At 44.8% G+C, this 19692-nt stretch overlaps 1 protein-coding gene across 6 annotated transcripts in view; it reads right to left on the reverse strand.

The window, feature by feature from the left end:
• The window catches only part of INPP4B (inositol polyphosphate-4-phosphatase type II B), a 1055719-nt gene that overhangs the window by 103723 nt on the left and 932304 nt on the right, over positions 1-19692 (reverse strand). For all 6 annotated transcript variants that reach the window (XM_063920402.1, XM_063920401.1, XM_063920400.1 and 3 more), the window contains 2 exons: positions 10461-10601; positions 9696-9793 (listed from right to left, as the gene is read on the reverse strand). In XM_063920402.1, coding sequence (XP_063776472.1) covers positions 9696-9793; positions 10461-10601 — 239 coding nt within the window. The remainder of the gene's footprint in view (positions 1-9695; positions 9794-10460; positions 10602-19692) is intronic.

Consider the following 19692-nt stretch of genomic DNA (forward strand, 5'->3'; position numbering starts at 1 on the left):
TATAATTCCACACATTAAAAAATGGAGAACAAAAATGTGAAGGGTAAAATAGGGAAAGATCAAGATCCACTTCCACCTCGTGCTGAAGCTGCTGCCACTAGTCATGGCCGAGACGATGAAATGCCATCAACGTCGTCTGCCAAGGCCGATGCCCAATGTCATAGTAGAGAGCATGTAAAATCCAAAAAACAAAAGTTCAGTAATATGACCCAAAAATCTAAATTGAAAGCGTCTGAGAAGCGTAAACTTGCCAATATACCATTTACGACACGGAGTGGCAAGGAACGGCTGAGGCCCTGGCCTATGTTCATGGCTAGTGGCTCAGCTTCACATGAGGATGGAAGCACTCATCCTCTCGCTAGAAAAATGAAAAGACTTAAGCTGGCAAAAAAAAAAACAGCAAAGAACTGTGCGTTCTTCTAAATCACAAATCCCCAAGGAGAGTCCAATTGTGTCGGTTGCGATGCCTGACCTTCCCAACACTGGACGGGAAGAGCTTGCGCCTTCCACCATTTGCACGCCCCCTGCAAGTGCTGGAAGGAACACCCGCAGTCCAGTTCCTGATAGTCAAATTGAAGATGTCAGTGTTGAAGTACACCAGGATGAGGATATGGGTGTTGCTGGCGATGGGGAGGAAATTGACAAGGAGGATTCTGATGGTGAGGTGGTTTGTTTAAGTCAGGCACCCGGGGAGACACCTGTTGTCCGTGGGACGAATATGGCCATTGACATGCCTGGTCAAAATACAAAAAAAATCAGCTCTTCGGTGTGGAATTATTTTAACACAAATGCGGACAACAGGTGTCAAGCCGTGTGTTGCCTTTGTCAAGCTGTAATAAGTAGGGGTAAGGACGTTAACCACCTCGGAACATCCTCCCTTATACGTCACCTGCAGCGCATTCATCATAAGTCAGTGACAAGTTCAAAAACTTTGGATGACAGCGGAAGCAGTCCACTGACCACTAAATCCCTTCCTCTTGTAACCAAGCTCCTGCAAACCACACCACCAACTCCCTCAGTGTCAATTTCCTCCTTACCCAGGAAAGCCAATAGTCCTGCAGGCCATGTCACTGGCAAGTCTGACGACTCCTCTCCTGCCTGGGATTCCTCCGATGCATCCTTGAGTGTAACGCCTACTGCTGCTGGCGCTGCTGTTGTTGCTGCTGGGAGTCGATCGTCATCACAGAGGGGAAGTCGGAAGACCACTTGTACTACTTCCAGTAAGCAATTGACTGTCCAACAGTCCTTTGCGAGGAAGATGAAATATCACAGCAGTCATCCTGCTGCAAAGCAGATAACTCAGGCCTTGGCAGCCAGGGTGGTGAGAAACGTGGTTCCGGTATCCATCGTTAATTCAGAGGCAACTATAGACTTGATTGAGGTACTCTGTCCCCGGTACCAAATACCATCTAGGTTCCATTTCTCTAGGCAGGCGATACCGAAAATGTACACAGACCTCAGAAAGAGTCACCAGTGTCCTAAAAAAATGCAGTTGTACCCAATGTCCACTTAACCACGGACATGTGGACAAGTGGAGCAGGGCAGACCCAGGACTATATGACTGTGACAGCCCACTGGGTAGATGTATTGCCTCCCGCAGCAAAAACAGCAGCGGCGGCACCAGTAGCAGCATCTCGCAAACGCAAACTCGTTCCTAGGCAGGCTACGCTTTGTGTCACCGCTTTCCATAAGAGGCACACAGCTGACAACCTCTTACGGGAACTGAGGAAGATCATCGCAGAATGGCTTACCCCAATTGGACTCTCCTGGGGATTTGTGACATCGGACAACGCCAGCAATATTGTGCGTGCATTACATCTGGGCAAATTGCAGCACGTCCCATGTTTTGCACATACATTGAATTTGGTGGTGCAGAATTATTTAAAAAACGACAGGGGCGTGCAAGAGATGCTGTCGGTGGCCCGAAGAATTGCGGGACACTTTCGGCATTCAGGCACCGCGTACAGAAGACTGGAGCACCAACAAACATTCCTGAACCTGCCCTGCCATCATCTGAAGCAAGAGGTGGTAACGAAGTGGAATTCAACCCTCTATATGCTTCAGAGGATGGAGGAGCAGCAAAAGGCCATTCAAGCCTATACATCTGCCCATGATATAGGCAAAGGAGGGGGAATGCACCTGATTCAAGTGCAGTGGAGAATGATTTCAACATTGTGCAAGGTTCTGCAACCCTTTGAACTTGCCACACGTGAAGTCAGTTCAGACACTGCCAGCCTGAGTCAGGTCATTCCCCTCATCAGGCTTTTGCAGAAGAAGCTGGAGACATTGAAGGAGGAGCTAAAACAGAGCGATTCCGCTAGGCATGTGGGACTTGTGGATGGAGCCCTTCATTCGCTTAACCAGGATTCACGGGTGGTCAATCTGTTGAAATCAGAGCACTACATTTTGGCCACCGTGCTCGATCCTAGATTTAAAACCTATGTTGTATCTCTCTTTCCGGCAGACACAAGTCTGCAGAGGTTCAAAGACCTGCTGGTGAGAAAATTGTCAAGTCAAGCGGAACGTGACCCGTCAACATCTCCTCCTTCACATTCTCCCGCAACTGGGGGTGCGAGGAAAAGGCTAAGAATTCCGAGCCCACCCGCTGGCGGTGATGCAGGGCAGTCTGGAGCGAGTGCTGACATCTGGTCCGGACTGAAGGACCTGCCAACGATTACTGACATGTCGTCTATTGTCACTGCATATGATTCTGTCACCATTGAAAGAATGGTGGAGGATTATATGAGTGACCGCATCCAAGTAGGCACGTCAGACAGTCCGTACGTATACTGGCAGGAAAAAGAGGCAATTTGGAGGCCCTTGCACAAACTGGCTTTATTCTACCTAAGTTGCCCTCCCTCCACTGTGTACTCCGAAAGAGTGTTTAGTGCAGCCGCTCACCTTGTCAGCAATCGGCGTACGAGGTTACTTCCAGAAAATGTGGAGAAGATGATGTTCATCAAAATGAATTATAATCAATTCCTCCGTGGAGACATTCACCAGCAGCAATTGCCTCCAGAAAGTACACGGGGACCTGAGATGGTGGATTCCAGTGGGGACGAATTAATAATCTGTGAGGAGGGGGATGCACACAGTGAAAGGGGTGAGGAATCGGAGGATGATGATGAGGTGGACATCTTGCCTCTGTAGAGCCAGTTTGTGCAAGGAGAGATTGATTGCTTCTTTTTTGGTGGGGGCCCAAACCAACCAGTCATTTCAGTCACAGTCGTGTGGCAGACCCTGTCGCTGAAATGATGGGTTCGTTAAAGTGTGCATGTCCTGTTTATACAACATAAGGGTGGGTGGGAGGGCCCAAGGACAATTCCATCTTGCACCTCTTTTTTCTTTCATTTTTCTTTGCATCATGTGCTGTTTGGGGACTATTTTTTTGAAGTGCCATCCTGCCTGACACTGCAGTGCCACTCCTAGATGGGCCAGGTGTTTGTGTCGGCCACTTGTGTCGCTTAGCTTAGTCACACAGCGACCTTGGTGCGTCTCTTTTTTTCTTTGCATCATGTGCTGTTTGGTGACAATTTTTTGAAGTGCCATCCTACCTGACACTGCAGTGCCACTCCTAGATGGGCCAGGTGTTTGTGTCGGCCACTTGTGTTGCTTAGCTTAGTCACACAGCGACCTTGGTGCGCCTCTTTTTTTCTTTGCATCATGTGCTGTTTGGGGACAATTTTTTTGAAGTGCCATCCTGCCTGACACTGCAGTGCCACTCCTAGATGGGCCAGGTGTTTGTGTCGGCCACTTGTGTCGCTTAGCTTAGCCATCCAGCGAACTCTGTGCAAATTGTAGGACTAAAAATATTATTGTCAGGTGTGATGTGTTCAGAATAGACTGGAAATGAGTGGAAATTATGGTAATTGAGGTTAATAATACTATGGGATCAAAATGACCCCCAAATTCTATGATTTAAGCTGTTTTTTAGGGTTTTTTGAAAAAAAAACACCCGAATCCAAAACACACCCGAATACGACAAAACTTTTTCGGTGAGGTTTTGCCAAAACGCGTCCGAATCCAAAACACGGCCGCGGAACCGAATCCAAAACCAAAACACAAAACCCGAAAAATGTCCGGTGCACATCACTAATCCTAATTCAATTACTAATATATATATATATAGGAAGCCCACTGACAAAAACTCTCTCTTGCTCGCTTCAAGCTTCCATCCGGTAGCGTTAAAGAAGGGACTACCATACTCTCAGTTGATTCGTGTTGCAAGAATTGTTTCGGATAGAGCTGCACTACCTGAGGCCTTAGAATCTATGGGGGACAAATTCATTGATAGGGGTTATGATGCAAGGGAGGTGAAAGAGGCTATAAACCGTTGTTTGCAACTACCCCGGGAAGAATTACTGAAACCCCAAGAGAATCCTAAGAGTAACCGGTTGGTATATGCCAGCACATATTCGATCTCTTCAGGCAAGGCTCGTCAATCTATTTTGAAACACTGGCATATATTGCAGTCTGATCCAGTGATGAAGCACTTTTGTGAAGAGCCACCTTTATTGGCTATCGGCGTAGCCATAATCTGAAAGAGGAGGTGACTTTTTCTGACATTAGCCCCAGAGTGGGCAGGGGAAACAGATGGTTGCAGCTACAAAAGGGTGCCTTTAAGTGCCATGGCTGTGTGAATTGCAGCTTTATGATGACAGGAAAAACGTGCAGTCATCCAACTAAAGGGACAGTGTACCCGTTACGATTCCGGATGTCTTGTGACACTAAGTTTGTGACATACATGATTTTTTGTCCCTGTGGGAAAATCTACATAGGGAAAACGATAAGTATGTTAAAGGAGAGGATCGCCATGCATAGATCTTCTATAAAGAAGGCGTACCAAAAAATGGATGGGAGCACACCACCGGTAGCAAGACATTATGTAACCACTGGGCATTAGTGAAGCGAATTTAAATTTATGCCCATAGATCATGTACCCCCTTTGAGAAGAGGAGGGTATAGGCACAGACTTCTATTACAACAGGAATGTCGATGGATTTACATGCTGGATGCGATGGTCCCTAATGGACTAAACGAGGAATGTTCATTTGCTTCTTTTCTATAGGGCTGGCACTGGTGATAGATTGTTGACCCTGCAAATAATAGATCGCTATATACAATGAATATATGTGTTTACTTTGGGCTTAACTAATAGGTTGTTTTGAAGTCATTCTCTATGTTTTAGATTGTATATAATGTTAAATGTTAACTTCATCAATGCTGCCCGGCATCGTGGTATATCTTTTTGGTTCCCCCGTTTTTGAGATTGAGGGGTGATACCTTTTATTGATTATTTAACCAGATGCATGACAGCATTGAGGGGTGTTCACTTAGATATTAATGTGGTGTGCGCTGTTATGTTTGTGTTATATAACATTGATATACTGTTATGGACATAGCCTGCGGGTACCGGATCTCGGACAGGCGCCCTGGGTGCTCAGAATACCGCTACGCTGCAGAAGGGGTGACTACGCTACTGGTGGACCGCAGGATCCGGTCCACGGGTCTGGACTTCCAGCTAGGCGACGCGTGCGTGTCGCAAACCCGGACTTCCGGCCATGTGGTGCGCCGGCGTGCGTACCAGCGGCGGGTGACCCAGACAGGCAGTGTGGTGGGTCTGATCATCAGGGGGCGGCGGTGGAGATCACAGGTGCGGCAGGTAAGCGCCATTAGGTGTGCTTAAATAGAGTACACAAGTGAGGTTGGTTTTGGCACTTTATACAGGCATTTTTTGCACAAGGCACTATGGCACTTTTGATGACTGTTCCCCTGAAGATGGATTAAGTCCGAAAACGGCTGTTCGGGAGGTCTACTGTGTTTCTTTGTGCTTGCTTACGATGAGTATACGTTGAGCCTTGTATCTTCATTCACATATATGGAGTAAATATTGCATTTTGACTAAACTACAGTGTGCTGGTCCTGTACTAGTGACTCTGTTGCGGGAAGGACATGTGATGCTATATCAATTTCATTGACCGGACACCTGGGGCATATTTCTGAGAGTGTCAGTGCGGCTTCCCGGATCTCTTTTCTGTGACCATTATATATATATATATATATATATATATATATATACACACAGTATATCTAGCTTTTACCTTTGCTGCAAACTCTAAGGGGTAAATGTAATATGGTAGGAGTAGCTGGAGGTCTGGGATTTTGACCTAGAATGGGTATATTTTTAAAGCAGTAGTCATTTGTAAATGACTGACGCTTTAAACATATGGCAATTCTCGGACAAAATCATGGACCTCCGACAACTCAGACCCTATTACATTTACGCCTAAATCTTCAGTGGCCCCAAGAGGTGGGGGGCAGGTTCTCTTTACCCAGGCCTGGGCTGGTTGGAGGGGCCCTGGGTCCCGCTGCCCACCCTCCTATCCCATTGCAGGCAGACTAACTAACTGCTGCTCTCTCCAGCAGCCTCTCTTCCCAGCCCAGGATACGGCACACACTTGTGTGTACTGGGCAGAGAGGTACCTGCAGGTACTCTCTCTCCCATAATCGCACCAGCCTGCCCACCCGCCACCCATCAGATCCTTTACTGGCACCTCTATGTGCAGCGCATGTGCATGCTTCACGCCCACACATAACCTACTATTTTTTGCATTTCTAAGGAGCAGGGCTGGCGACACCTTCCCACATTGGGCATGGCCCATCCCAGTACCGGGTCGTGGCAGAGCTGTCAAGTTTTGAAGGCACTGCACATGCAATCCTATGTCTATGCTCAGCAAACACATGAGATAGTTCTGGCTAATGTTAGTAGTTTTAACTAAACAGCATAAAAAACCTATTTGCTCCTACAATTACATTGAGTTTGTGCTATGGGTAGATATTCAGAGGACTGGAAACTCTCTACTCTATGTAAATGGAGAGTGTGCAGGTCAGATCAGATCTAGGACCTAGCCCTAACTCTCTATATCCAAAGCTGTTACCCTTAGTAAGCCCCTAACAATTTCCTTTCACATAATTAAACATAGTCCTAATTACAGACCTAACACTGGCCAATGTCTAAGGCAGAATGGTTCTGAAATTCGGCCCTCAGGTGTCAAAACAGTTTCTGTTTTCCAGGTCACCTAACAGGCGCACAGCAATATGCATTACTCACAGCCCTGACACATATTAAAAGATCCACATGTGGATCTCATTATCACTTGTGATTCTGTGAGGAGACCTGGAAAATATGAACTGTCTAGGGTCCTGGGGACCGAGTTTGAGAATCTAAGGCAATGTTTCTCAGCTCCATTCTTCAGGGAAACCTAACAGAGCATATTTAATAGATCTTGTACAGTAGCTGTTGCACAGGTGTATTTATTACAAACTGATACATTTCAAAAGATCTACAGGTGGTGCTAATTATTTCACTTGTGATTCTGAGGAGATCTGTAAAACATGTAAAACATGTACTGCTACATACCTCCCAACATGAATGCTCTGCTTCTGGACTTCCCTCTTAATTTATGATTGCCATCACCTGTGATGAAACACCTTTCTTATCCAGTAACCTGTTCAACATAGGTGCCGGCAATCATAAATTAAGATAAGAGTTACAGAAGTAGAACATTGTGTCCCTCCTGGAGAGGGTCATGTTAGGAGGTGTCCCTGGGGATTGGGGGCTGGAGTTGGCAATCACTGGTCTAAGGCCTATCCCTTATTGCCAAAAAGCAATGTTTGAGATTACCTAATTTTATTTGCTTTCAAAAAAGACACAGGGGCATATTATTTATCACTTAAATCAATGTCTACACTCTCCAGGAGATGTAGAAATTGTGACATTATTGAAACTCAGGAAAATCATTCTTTCCGGAGCTTGATTGTGAAACTGTTCACCATCCCTAGAACGCAGGTCACAATACCGACCCCTGCATACCGCCCACTCATAATCCAGAGCAGGGACTATTCCCACTTGTGGGTGTCCACACCAATAGAGTTGGAATAGAACCTGTGGCGAGCGCAGCTTGCCATCGAGCCCGCAAGGGGCTTGGTTGTGCTTGAACCCCCCTGCCGGCATTCTGCTGCCGGGATCCCTTGGTCGGTATACTGGCGGCCGGAATCCCCAGCGTCTGTAATGCATACTCAACCCCCTTACCGTGTGGCAAAACTTGTGAACATTAAACTGGCCCTGCTCAGAAACTATATAGACTCTATTATTAATTCAAATATAGAAATTATTCATTTGTTATTTGTATATTTAGGTGAATAAACCCAACCTCAAAATTTAAATATCAGTTTTGTAACTTGTGACTGAATACACAGATGTGTCCTCAAACACTGTCGTTCAATTATCACCAAATAATTACAAGGCACATTGAATGCGGCAATCAAATAGCAGGAGTTTATATCATTCCTAATCACCAATACATCTGATGCCCATTCTTATTATGGTGCATCTCCTGAGAGGAGTGTGTGAGTACCTCAGATATCATAAGCATATTAAGAGACACGTACCTTAGGTTCAAACTTGACCTTTCAGCCATAATAGTAAGAAATAGGATAATGTGAATATACCAGAGGAATGCTAAGTACAGTAATCAAGGTGAGAGGATACAGCAAATTGCAGTAGAATTAATTGGATCAAGGATCACAGCGCATCAGCACTGATTTCTCTTTCCCCTTCATATTACTAAAACATCCTACCAGAGAACAACTGAATAGTGATAGCCTGCAGATACAGAATATGAGAGAGGGCCGATAGCAGCAAAACCTTGACAAGAAAGCGGATGTTGAAGAACAAGCAGCAGAGGTAGGTGGGCCAGTGCACACCACTATCCAAATAACAGTTTTTGTGCAGTGTAAACAAAAAGCTCTTTCCTCCCACTTTAACGTTACGAAAGGACATTGCAAACTAAGGGGCCCAAAGAGCAAAGACAGACAGTTGGTAGATGTAGTGCAAGATGCAAATAACCATAATTATTTCAACAAATTCAGACTAAGGACACATTTTAAAGGCTAGCACAGAAGAAACGTGGTGTCCCCATAGCAACAGATCAGACCTTACCTGTCACTTTCTCAACTGCCCTGGACAAAATAACAACTGACAATTGCAATCACATTTCAGGCAGAAGTTCTGTACTCTCATATATCAGGTCTCATTTCAGTAACTTGCAATATTAAATACAATTGTTTTCATTTGGCAAATTACTTTTCTAATTAAGGGTAATTATCTACAAGTAAGCTCTGTCTACTGCAATTTATGGTTGTTGCCATCTGAAATAAATAAAAATCAAATCCTTTTAGGGGGAAGACCAATGATTAAATTAGTGTCAAGGTGCTACTTAAAGAGAGCCCTGGAAACTTTTACAACCCAGACTACAGTATCTTATTGCAGCATTCTGTTTTTTTATGGACTGGTGGATGAGCTATGCCAGAACGTTCCTCGAGGTACTCTTCTCAGTGCATCCCCAATAATTATTTGTTATTAAATTAATAAACTGTATTACATGAGGCAATGACTCCATCTAATCTGTTATAACAAATACTTATAATAACTAAGTGTATTTACAGCTAAGGGATCATATATACTATAAGGTTTGCATATTTATTTTCCCGACAACCCAAGATTCTTAATATCTTGCTGCATGGTTCTCTGCTCTGATACTCAACATCAAAAACTCATTCCATTTAGCCATAAACATAAAATAATAATACAAATGAATACAGTAATGAATAAATCAGTTTCAGGCTAAACTTACAATCTGGAACCGCTGTATCTGCACAAAGTCTGTAATACTCTTCCAAATGTTCAACATTCTCTTGGTTAATACTTTCTTGCAAAGAGGTGTCACCAAACCTGCAACCGTGAAAATGAATTAAGAATGTTACTCTTGGAACACCCAATAATACAATCCATGTAATAAACCATACTGGGCAAATGAGCCTAATGATGCTTGGGAATAAGGATGGTCTTTGCATATCATGCTTTACTAATAGAAACATCATACTAGGATAAAACTTATAAGAATGGATTTATTTGCTAAAGAAGATTTTGTATAACATTGTCATATTTACACAATTTATACTGTTCGATATATTTACATTAAGTAAATGTTATAAAGGCACTGTTTATACTAACCAGTGTTATGGAATAAAAGACAATATATCTGCTTTAAAGTTTTTTTTTTTAACTAACTCAAGGAACAAATGTGGCCAAATGGACATTCAGGTCATTCATGGAAAGAGCTAAGGGTGTAAAATGACAAGCTGTTATTCCGTTTGCAATTTCGCTGAACAAGACATGCTTGCTAACTTAAAGCTTAACAGTGACAAAAGTTAGGAAGGTTTCAAGTCGGTCTGGTTCAACTTCTCATAAATTGCAATTGTGGTAATACAGGGGAAGACAACTCTCCACTCTTTACTGACTGGCCCCCAAAATGTCAACTTTATACACTCTGGAGAAATAACAGCTGATTTCTTTATGATAAAGAATAATGTGCTTCTGTCACGGTACAGTTTCTTACCTTTCTGCAATTGTTTGCTGCTCATTAATTCCTACGTTAAAAAGCACTGGGTAAACACTTAGCAACTTTCCATCTTTAATCTCTTGTGGAAGCAACTCAAACATTTTTGTTGGAAGCTTGACCTCGACTAAATAGTGCTCTCTAAAAGTAAAATGGAAAAGAATATTATTACTTATTCCAAAAAGGCAGAAATATGAACAAATATATTTTATGCTGGTTTTATCATAATGGTCTTTTAACTCCCTTTTACAAACATACTCCTGTCCCTCTGTCTATAATATTTTTTGTTGTAACATTCTACTTTACTCTCTTTAATAAGGCATAGTGCTTAGTGGTGTTTTCTATTATTCAAAAAAATTGAGAATAGTGTACATATTACACAACCTATTAGTGTGGCCATGTACATGTTATTTCTTAGTTTTTTATTTATTATATATATATATATATATATATATATACCGTAATACCAGTTTACTCTGCAATGCTTTATAACTGGATCAGAGCAGCTAATACAGATGGACTAGACTAGCTCAGCAAACTAGGACATTCCCTCAGATTTATAAGCATGCACAAAAGTATCTGACACTACCATTTATTACACTGATCATTAAGTGATCTCAGGAGATCCCTTAATTGCCCAAGGACTGGTGTGGGGCCCTGTATTGTCAGGGCAATGCTATTTGTCATTAGGCAGCGGTACCTAACTCAATCAGGCCTTGTAAATAAACAATAAGTCACTGTACTTATTTTGTGTATTTCTTCATGTAACACACCTACAGCACTCCTGGTATAATAAAGGCTTGCATGGAGTAAGGCTGATGTTTAGAAGTTCTGATTAGCATTGCTGAATGCTACAATATTGTACATCCTCTTAATACAGGTCATGTGCTTTGCTGTAATAAATACAGCAATACATTGTTTATTGCCTCGTGACTGCCATTATTGATTTAAAATGACTGTTAGATAATGATTTTTGGGATACATTCACATGTTTCATAATTTGGTGGAGGTCCAATCAGACAGGAGATAGTGAAATAGAGCACAGATGTGAAATAGAGATCAATTAAACATACATACTGTAACATCCTCCAGGTTGTAGTGTATTATACAGTGGTGCATAGACACACACCAACCAATTCTAGTAAGACAGATGACTAAATGACATTACTGCTTATCTAGTAGCACAACTTATTGTTACAGCAGTACAGTGTCCCTTTAACATCAAAATCCTAAAAAAAAGAATCAGAACATGATCTATTTCTTGTATAGTCATTACTATTTCCACTCCTTGATTACCTGAGATACTTTACACCTTAATTGATGTATTATTGTTGTTCTTCAGAACAGATGAGGATTTTAGTAGGTAGCATAGTGGCATAAATAGGTTTTTACTTTATGGGCATTAGATAGAAAAACAACGGACTTGGAAAACACATTTTTCCTAACTGAAATCTATGTGAAGACAACTGGCTCTCCCAAATATGGGAATACTAGATATAGAAGGGTAGATTTACTAAAGTTTCTAAAACAGACAAGTGGTGAGGAGCGTGGCCAAGCGGGACATAGAGTAGCTGCTCTGAACGGGCGCTCTCCACCTACTAAATCCAACACACATCCTGAGGTAACCCCCTGAGCCCACACTCACGCATCTGGTGGAGGAAGGTACCGGGACGTCTGGGGGCTACTGCTGGCTGGCGATGTTGCAGGGGTTTTTGAGCACCTTCTCTCCTGGCTCCGTGATGCCCAAGATGGGGCCATAACTTCCGGTCCTGGCCCTGCAGCGTGTCTCTGCAATTCGTGTGTGGCTGCGGTATCCTGTGGCGTCCCATACATGCTGACTCTCTGGGACTCTGACCGCGGTCATCCTGCAGCTGAGCAGCGCCAGACATCACCATTGAGAGGGGTGGTAAGTTTAAACCCCCCCCCCCCCGTGCTGGCTGTGTGCAATGGGGCCAGGGCGTAGCCCGAGAGTCCCAGTTCTAGTTGGAAGACTGCTATATACGGGCAGGGAGTGGCGGGCGGTCATTAGTGCCCTACACTAACTCTGCTCCTGGAGACATAGCTCTGCTTGTCTATTGCCCTATACTCTTCTGCATATACTGCATTTATTATCAGCTCAGTACACACTGAATAACAACAAGCTCCATTATTATATATTTTCTTTGGGCTGGTACTGCATCCTGTTCTCTCTTCAAGGACTCTTTTCCTATATTCTGAAGATTATGCATTACCTCTGATTGTGACACAGCCTATTTGGATCTGGTGGCCATTATTGTGATACTGGGATGACAGTTTTCTATTGGATGTGCTAAACATCTCGCTACTATTGTGATTTTCCTGTGTTGCTTGATTTATTTTGCCTCAATATATCTAATCCGCTGCGGCCCGGCTCGCACAATTTACACATACCCCTGAGAGGAATGCGGCAACGTCGAATAGGGGTGGAGATACCCCCCTCCGGCCTCCCCCATCCAGTCATCTTCCTCAGTTAAAGCTACCGACGATGTGTTACAAAAGGTGCTGGAGGCTCTAGCGGCTAGCGAGTCTCATCTTTCCGACAAAATAGGTCAGGTCCAAGCAGACTAGACCATAATACATCAGACATTCAAAAAGTCAGAGAGTGGGTTGGTGAGGTTGAAACCCGTACCTCAACTTTGGAGGATAAACTCTGACCCCTAAGTTCCCGTATCACCTGGTCAGCTATCTGATATTAAAGGCAAAATGCTGGATATGGAGGGCAGGGCAGTCGAGAGCCAGGCTGGGCCCAGGTACTTTTCAAGGGGCGTGGTCTAATCACAGGAGGTGTGGTCATGTACTCTTAGAAAAAATACTGAAAAAATTGTATTTTAAGCACCTCCATGGCCACACTGCAGCCCAGGACACACCAGCATGTGCTGGACTGAGGAGAAGAGCTGCAGCTGCTGCTGCCAGGTAAGGGTGAGGGGGCCTGGGCCCCTACTGAACCCTCACTGGGGCCCTACTTCAGACCTGGGCCCGGGAAATTTGTACCCTCCCCCCTTCTCTCGGCACCACTGATGGAGGGCAGACTTCGGAGGAACAATATCTGTTTTGTGGGGTTACCGGAGAAAGAGGAAGGTACTGACCCAGAGAAATTCCTTGAGACATGGCTGACAAAATCTTTTGGCAATTGGCACTGACTCTTTTACACCATTTTTCACTGTTGAATGGGCCCACAGGATTCCTTTCAGACCACTGCCGCCAGGTGCACCACCACGCACCCTGATTGCGAAATTTCACCACTACAGCGACCGGGATGCTGTATTGTCCTTGGTGCGCACTAAGGGCCCCTTGTTATGGAACGGTTCCAAAATCTCTGCGTTTCCCGACTTCGCGCTGGAGGTGCAAAAGGACCGTGCACAATTTATTCCAATTAAGAGGCGCCTCAGAGAACTTAATTTGCAATATGCAATGCTCTTTCCCTCTAGACTTAGGGGAGTGGAAGACGGAGAAACAAAATTCTTTGCTACGCCTCATGAAGCTGCCCTTTGGCTGGACCGCTGGGCCCCGGCTAGAAGGGCTCTTGCAGCTGATCCTTAATATTTGTTTTTGTTTGTTTGTTTTTTACCTTGTTTTGGTTGATTTTTGATGTCCTCATCGATGCTGTAGGTTACTACCCAGATTACGTAATGATGATACAGTTTTTTGATATTTCTCTCCACTGATATTATTCTGAAGGGCTCGGCGTGGTGTCTCCTCACTTTGCTTATACAATGGTGGGGGACCTGCACCTTTGTCTTTTGGTCATAACATTTATTGCCTCTTTATGTTAGCATAGTTTTGTTTTTATTTGTTCAGGGGAACATTTTCTTGGGATTAGGTATGCCGCAGTTTGGTTGGGTATACAGGGTGGGGGGTTGGGGTGGGTGGAGTTGTAATTTTTTTTTCTTATTTGTACTGTAGCTGATGTGATCTCTTTGATTGTTGCTGGAGCTTGCGTGTATGAACCGTACGGGATACATGGGACTGATGTTATATACTATACTATCTTGACTTATGGCCTCTAATCACCTTAGAGTTTTGTCTTGGAATGTCTGGGGGTTAAACGATAAAGTTAAACGTTCCCTTGTGCTCAGGCACTTTAAACAATATAGTGCGGACATTATATGCCTTATGGAGACCCAACTGGTAGGAGCAAAAGTCCTGGCTCTCAAAAAGCTGTGGGTGGGTTGGGCTTACCACTCCACCCATACATCTCATTCTCAGTGTGTATCGATTCTAGTGCGATGATTGGTTCCATTTATCCTTGATCAGGTACAAATAGACCAGTGGGGCCGGTATGTTTTTCTGTAATGCCTGGTATATTCAATGTCTCTGCTTTTACTTGCTGTCTATGTGACACCTCCTTTTTCCTCAGATGTTCCCAAAAAAGCAGCGGATTTTATAGTGCTTTACCCTAATGTTCCTATTATATGTATTGGTGATTTCAATAATGTCCTTGACCCTGCTTTGGATAGGGCTAGAATGTCCTCTATCGCCCCTATAGTACGCCGGGGTGACTTCGCTTGCGCCTGATCGATGTATGGAGAGCTCGTCACCCAGATGCGCGTCAGTATTCTTGCTTTTCCACTACTTACTTGTCCTTCTCTAGGATAGACCTAGCCCTAACTACTAAATGCTTACTGCCAAGGATAGTGGATGTCCAATATGCTACCAGAGGCATCTCGGATCATTCCCCAATAGTACTGTGTTTGGATATGGGGGATGCTAGAGGTCAGTTGTTTTGGAGGTTCAACTCTTTTTGGTTAACTCAAATGTGCACTGGGCAGAGCTGGAGGAGATGTGGGGGGCCTTTTTGTTGACGAATGAGGGCTCAGCGCCTGTTCCTATATTGTGGGACGCCTTCAAGGCATATATCCGTGGCACCCTAATTAAATCAGTGGCTGTCTTAAAATCTGGCTATAAACAGCAGGAGCAGGAGATGGAGAAAACGTGCAGGAGGTTGAAACTTCAGTATCTTACTGATAGTCTTGACACTACTAAGGAGAGGTGGTTGCATGCCCAGGCTGAGTGGCGCGATTGCCTGACTGACAAAGCTAAATATTGTTTGCTCTATAATCAACACTCGTACTATGCAACGGGAGACAGACCTGGTAGTTTTATGGCAAAATTAGCGGGTACTGATAGGGCTTCCACTACGGTGACTGCTATCCGTACTTGTGACAATGTAACTCATCTCAAAACCCCTGAAATTGTAGAGGATTTTGTAGCATACTATCAGCAGCTATATAGCTCTATATTATAACACAATGCCTCGGAAGTGTTGACGTACTTGGCTGATATCCCATAACCCACACTGTCCCTTGACGCAGTTGAATTTGTAGATTCCCCCCTGACACTTATTGAGTTAGAATCTGCTATTAACTCGTTCCCTGGAGGGAAAACCCCTGGGCTGGATGGGATACCCTTGGAACTTTATAAAAAACATTTACATTTTTATGGCCCTAAGCTTCTTGATTTATTTAATGATTTATTTGAACAAGGGATTTTGTCTGATTCTATGGCAGAGGCCCTGATCATTGTCCTCATGAAGCCAGATAAGGACCCAGAAAAGGTTGAATCTAACCGTCCAATCTCTTTGTTAACGACGGATGTTATTTTTTTGGCTAAAATATTGGCAACCAGGTTGAGTTCTGTGATTCTGCAGGTGATTCATGAGGACCAATCAGTGTTCATGCCGGGCCGGTCCACCTTACCTAATTTACGTAGACTCTACACTCATCTTCAGTCCCCTCGCGAGGACTCCTGCTCCTCGGTTATTGTTTCTCTGGATGCTGCTAAGGCATTTTATTCAATGGAGTGGGAGTTCTTGTGGGGGGCACTGTATCGGTTCGGAATTGGACCTAATTTTAAAAAATGGGTCCAGTTACTATACTCTGCTCCCACAGCTGGGGTTTCTGTTAATGGCCATATCTCCTCCGTCTTTCCTCTACAGAGGGGGACGAAACAGGGATGCCCTCTGTCTCCGATCCTCTTTGCTCTTGCCATAGAGCCGTTGGCCTGTATTGTTAGATCTTCCTCGCAGGTGGCGGGTTTCCGGTTGGGGGGCAGGACAGACAAAATTGCTCTTTATGCAGATGATATTCTCTTATTTAAATCTGACTACCCCACTACTATGTTTTGGATATAATTAATATTTTTGGGGGATTCTCTGGTTTGTCCATTAATTGGGACAAGTCTTGCATCCTTCCGTTTAGCGGCCTCTGTCCTGCTCACCCGCCTGGAGACCTGCCGCTTCGCTGGGTGGATTCTTTTAAATACTTGGGTATATGGATAACTAATCAGTCTTCACAATTTACTGACTTGAACATACGTCCGCAATTGGACTATTTGCGATCACGTATCAGAGTGTGGTGAAATAAGCCACTTACCGTCACTGGTAGAATTAACCTCATCAAAATCGTTGTATTGCCTAAAATGCTTTATGTTCTTCAACACTCCCCTATCTACCTCCCCCAGAATCTATTTGCTACTATTGATGGTCTTTTATCCCGGGCTATCTCTGCTCTCCTCGGTGCCCATCATTCTGGAAGTCACCCTAGTCTTAGATCTAAATGGGAAGCTGATTTGGGACCTGTTTCTTTAGATATCTGGGAGAAGCTTTGGGGGCTTCTCGTACAGCTACCAATTCGGCTCGCTTCCAACAAATACACTTGTTTATACTGCATCGAGTTTATATTACTCCTATCCGTTTAGCTAGAATAGGAGGGCAGGGTGACTCTAAGTGCCCGAAGTGTGCCTCTTTCGATGGCACCTTCTGGCACTTGTTATGGTCTTGTCCGGTGGTACATGCCTTCTGGCAAGCAGTGATAAGGATAATAGCTTCTATGGGTATCCCCTCGGATATCCTTTTCCCCTTTGTGTCTATCATTGCAGTTTTAGACAAGGAAATAATGGATATACACTCTAGACTGTCATGATCCGGGTATCTGGACGCCATTACTTACCCTTCAGATGCCTCCTAAGGCTGGCTCAGCGTTCCAGGACCGGATCCCGCTGTTCCTGAGTTTCCACATGCAGAATGTCAGAGTGGTGATTTCATCAGCCGCGGCCTCCGCTGTGCCCGCGTGGTTAAATGTGCGCTTGTCAGTCTGGCGTCTCCTGTGGCCGGCGTCGCCATTACTGTTTCAATTCTCACATGGATTACAAACCAAACTTCCCTCCAAGTGTCTGCATGGGCGCAGCCATCTTGGATTTTGTCATCTGATTATTTCCACCAATCTGCTGTCTGTATTGTTGATTTGCATAATTGCCTAGCCAACCCCTTCCTCGCTGCAGGTATAAGTATGCTGTGCCTGAGCAAGGAAGGCGTCAGTGCTTTGGTTGTCTAACCTAGTTCCAGTTTGTCTCTCTCCTGTGGTTGTCTTCCAGGTTCCAGCTCCTGTCTCCAGACTTCTGCTATAGAGACCCGCACCAGCATTCCATCTGCGGTGTAGCCTGACTCTCCGATCCATTCTGGACTCACCTGTTTCCAGCTACAACAATCACCTGCTTCCAGCCCAGCTTCCCGCAGTGTACAGCTTCTCTTAAAGGGCCGGTGTCCTTTCTGCAGTTTACCACTCTCCACCGGTATTATTATTTCACCGCTCTCAAACAATCACCTGCTTCCAGCCCAGCTTCCAGCAGTGTACAGCTTCTCTTAAAGGGCCGGTGTCCTTTTCTGCAGTTTACCACTCTCCACCGGTATTATTATTTCACCGCTCTCAAACTCCAAACTTCATTATTATTTCATCGCTCTCAAGTTCGTTTATTATTTAACTGGTTCCAGCCAGTATCCACTCCGTACCAACAACAGTCTGGTTCCAGCCAGTATCCACAGCAGCCGTTTTACCTTCAGCAGCCCAGCCTTTCCTGGAACATCAGCTGGTACGATCCTGGGTTCTCTCCATTGCTACAGTCAGGCCTGGTAAGGACTTTCCAACTAGAAGATTATAAGAACTGTCTCACACTACCAGTGCCTGTGGCCCTTGCCACCCTGTAGTACCCAGGAATTGTATTTATCCTCTGTTGACTTTTATGTTTCCTTTTACTGCTGCTGTGTTACGGAGTTTGTCATAATAAACATCATTGACTTTTATCCTGGTTGTCGTGGTCACGCCTTCGGGCAGTTATTCTACATGTTACTTACATGTCTAGGGGTCTGATACAACCTCCCAGGTTCCGTTACATCTCAGCCCCTACAACTGAGGCTGCCTCCCGTCAGCTCAGGCCCTCAGTTGTGACAGTAAGCACTGACCTAATGAATCCAGCCGGAGACCAGGATCAAGCGGCCAGGCCGATGCAAGAACTGGCAGCCCGACTTGAACATCAGGAGGCTGCACAGGGCCACATCATCCGCTGTCTCCAGGATCTCTCTACACGGCTGGATGGGATTCAAACGACCCTCCGTGGACCTGGCACGTCCGGTGCGTCCACTACAGTGACACCAGCTGTAACCCCACCCACCTTACCCATTTCCAGTCCACATCTTCATCTTCCAACGCCAGCAAAATTTGATGGATCTCCAAGGTTCTGCAGGGGATTTCTCAATCAATGTGAAATCCACTTTGAGCTTCTACCTGGCAATTTCTTCAGTGACCGTACCAAAATTGCCTATATCATCTCCCTTCTCAGTGGCTCAGCCCTTGACTGGGCATCACCTTTATGGGAGAAGTCTGATCCCCTGCTATCCTCCTATACTGACTTTGTAGCTACATTCAGGCGCATCTTCGACGAGCCAGGCCGGATAACATCTGCTTCATCTGAGATTCTCCGTTTACGCCAGGGAACACGTACTGTGGGACAGTATCTTATACAGTTTAAAATCCTGGCATCCGAACTGGCATGGAACGACGAGGCCCTGTATGCTGCATTCTGGCATGGCTTATCAGAACGCATCAAGGATGAGTTAGCTACCAGAGACTTGCCCTCTAAGTTGGATGAGCTAATTTCTCTTTGCACGAAGGTTGATCTACGTTTCAGAGAGAGAGCAACTGAGCGAGGAAGATCATCTACTCCTAAATCTTCTGCTCCTCCTCCTCGTCAACCATCTCCATCCAAGGATGAGCCTATGCAAATTAGTCGTTCCCGTCTATCTCCCGCTGAGCGCCGAAGACGTCTCTCTGAGTCTCTCTGTCTCTACTGTGCAGCTCCGTCGCACACTATCAATGCCTGTCCCAAACGTCCGGGAAACTCCAGATCCTAGCTCGCCAAGGAGAGGGCCGGCTAGGAGTAA

Source organism: Pseudophryne corroboree, chromosome 1 (genome assembly GCF_028390025.1).
Source record: "Pseudophryne corroboree isolate aPseCor3 chromosome 1, aPseCor3.hap2, whole genome shotgun sequence".
Lineage (NCBI taxonomy): Eukaryota > Metazoa > Chordata > Amphibia > Anura > Myobatrachidae > Pseudophryne > Pseudophryne corroboree.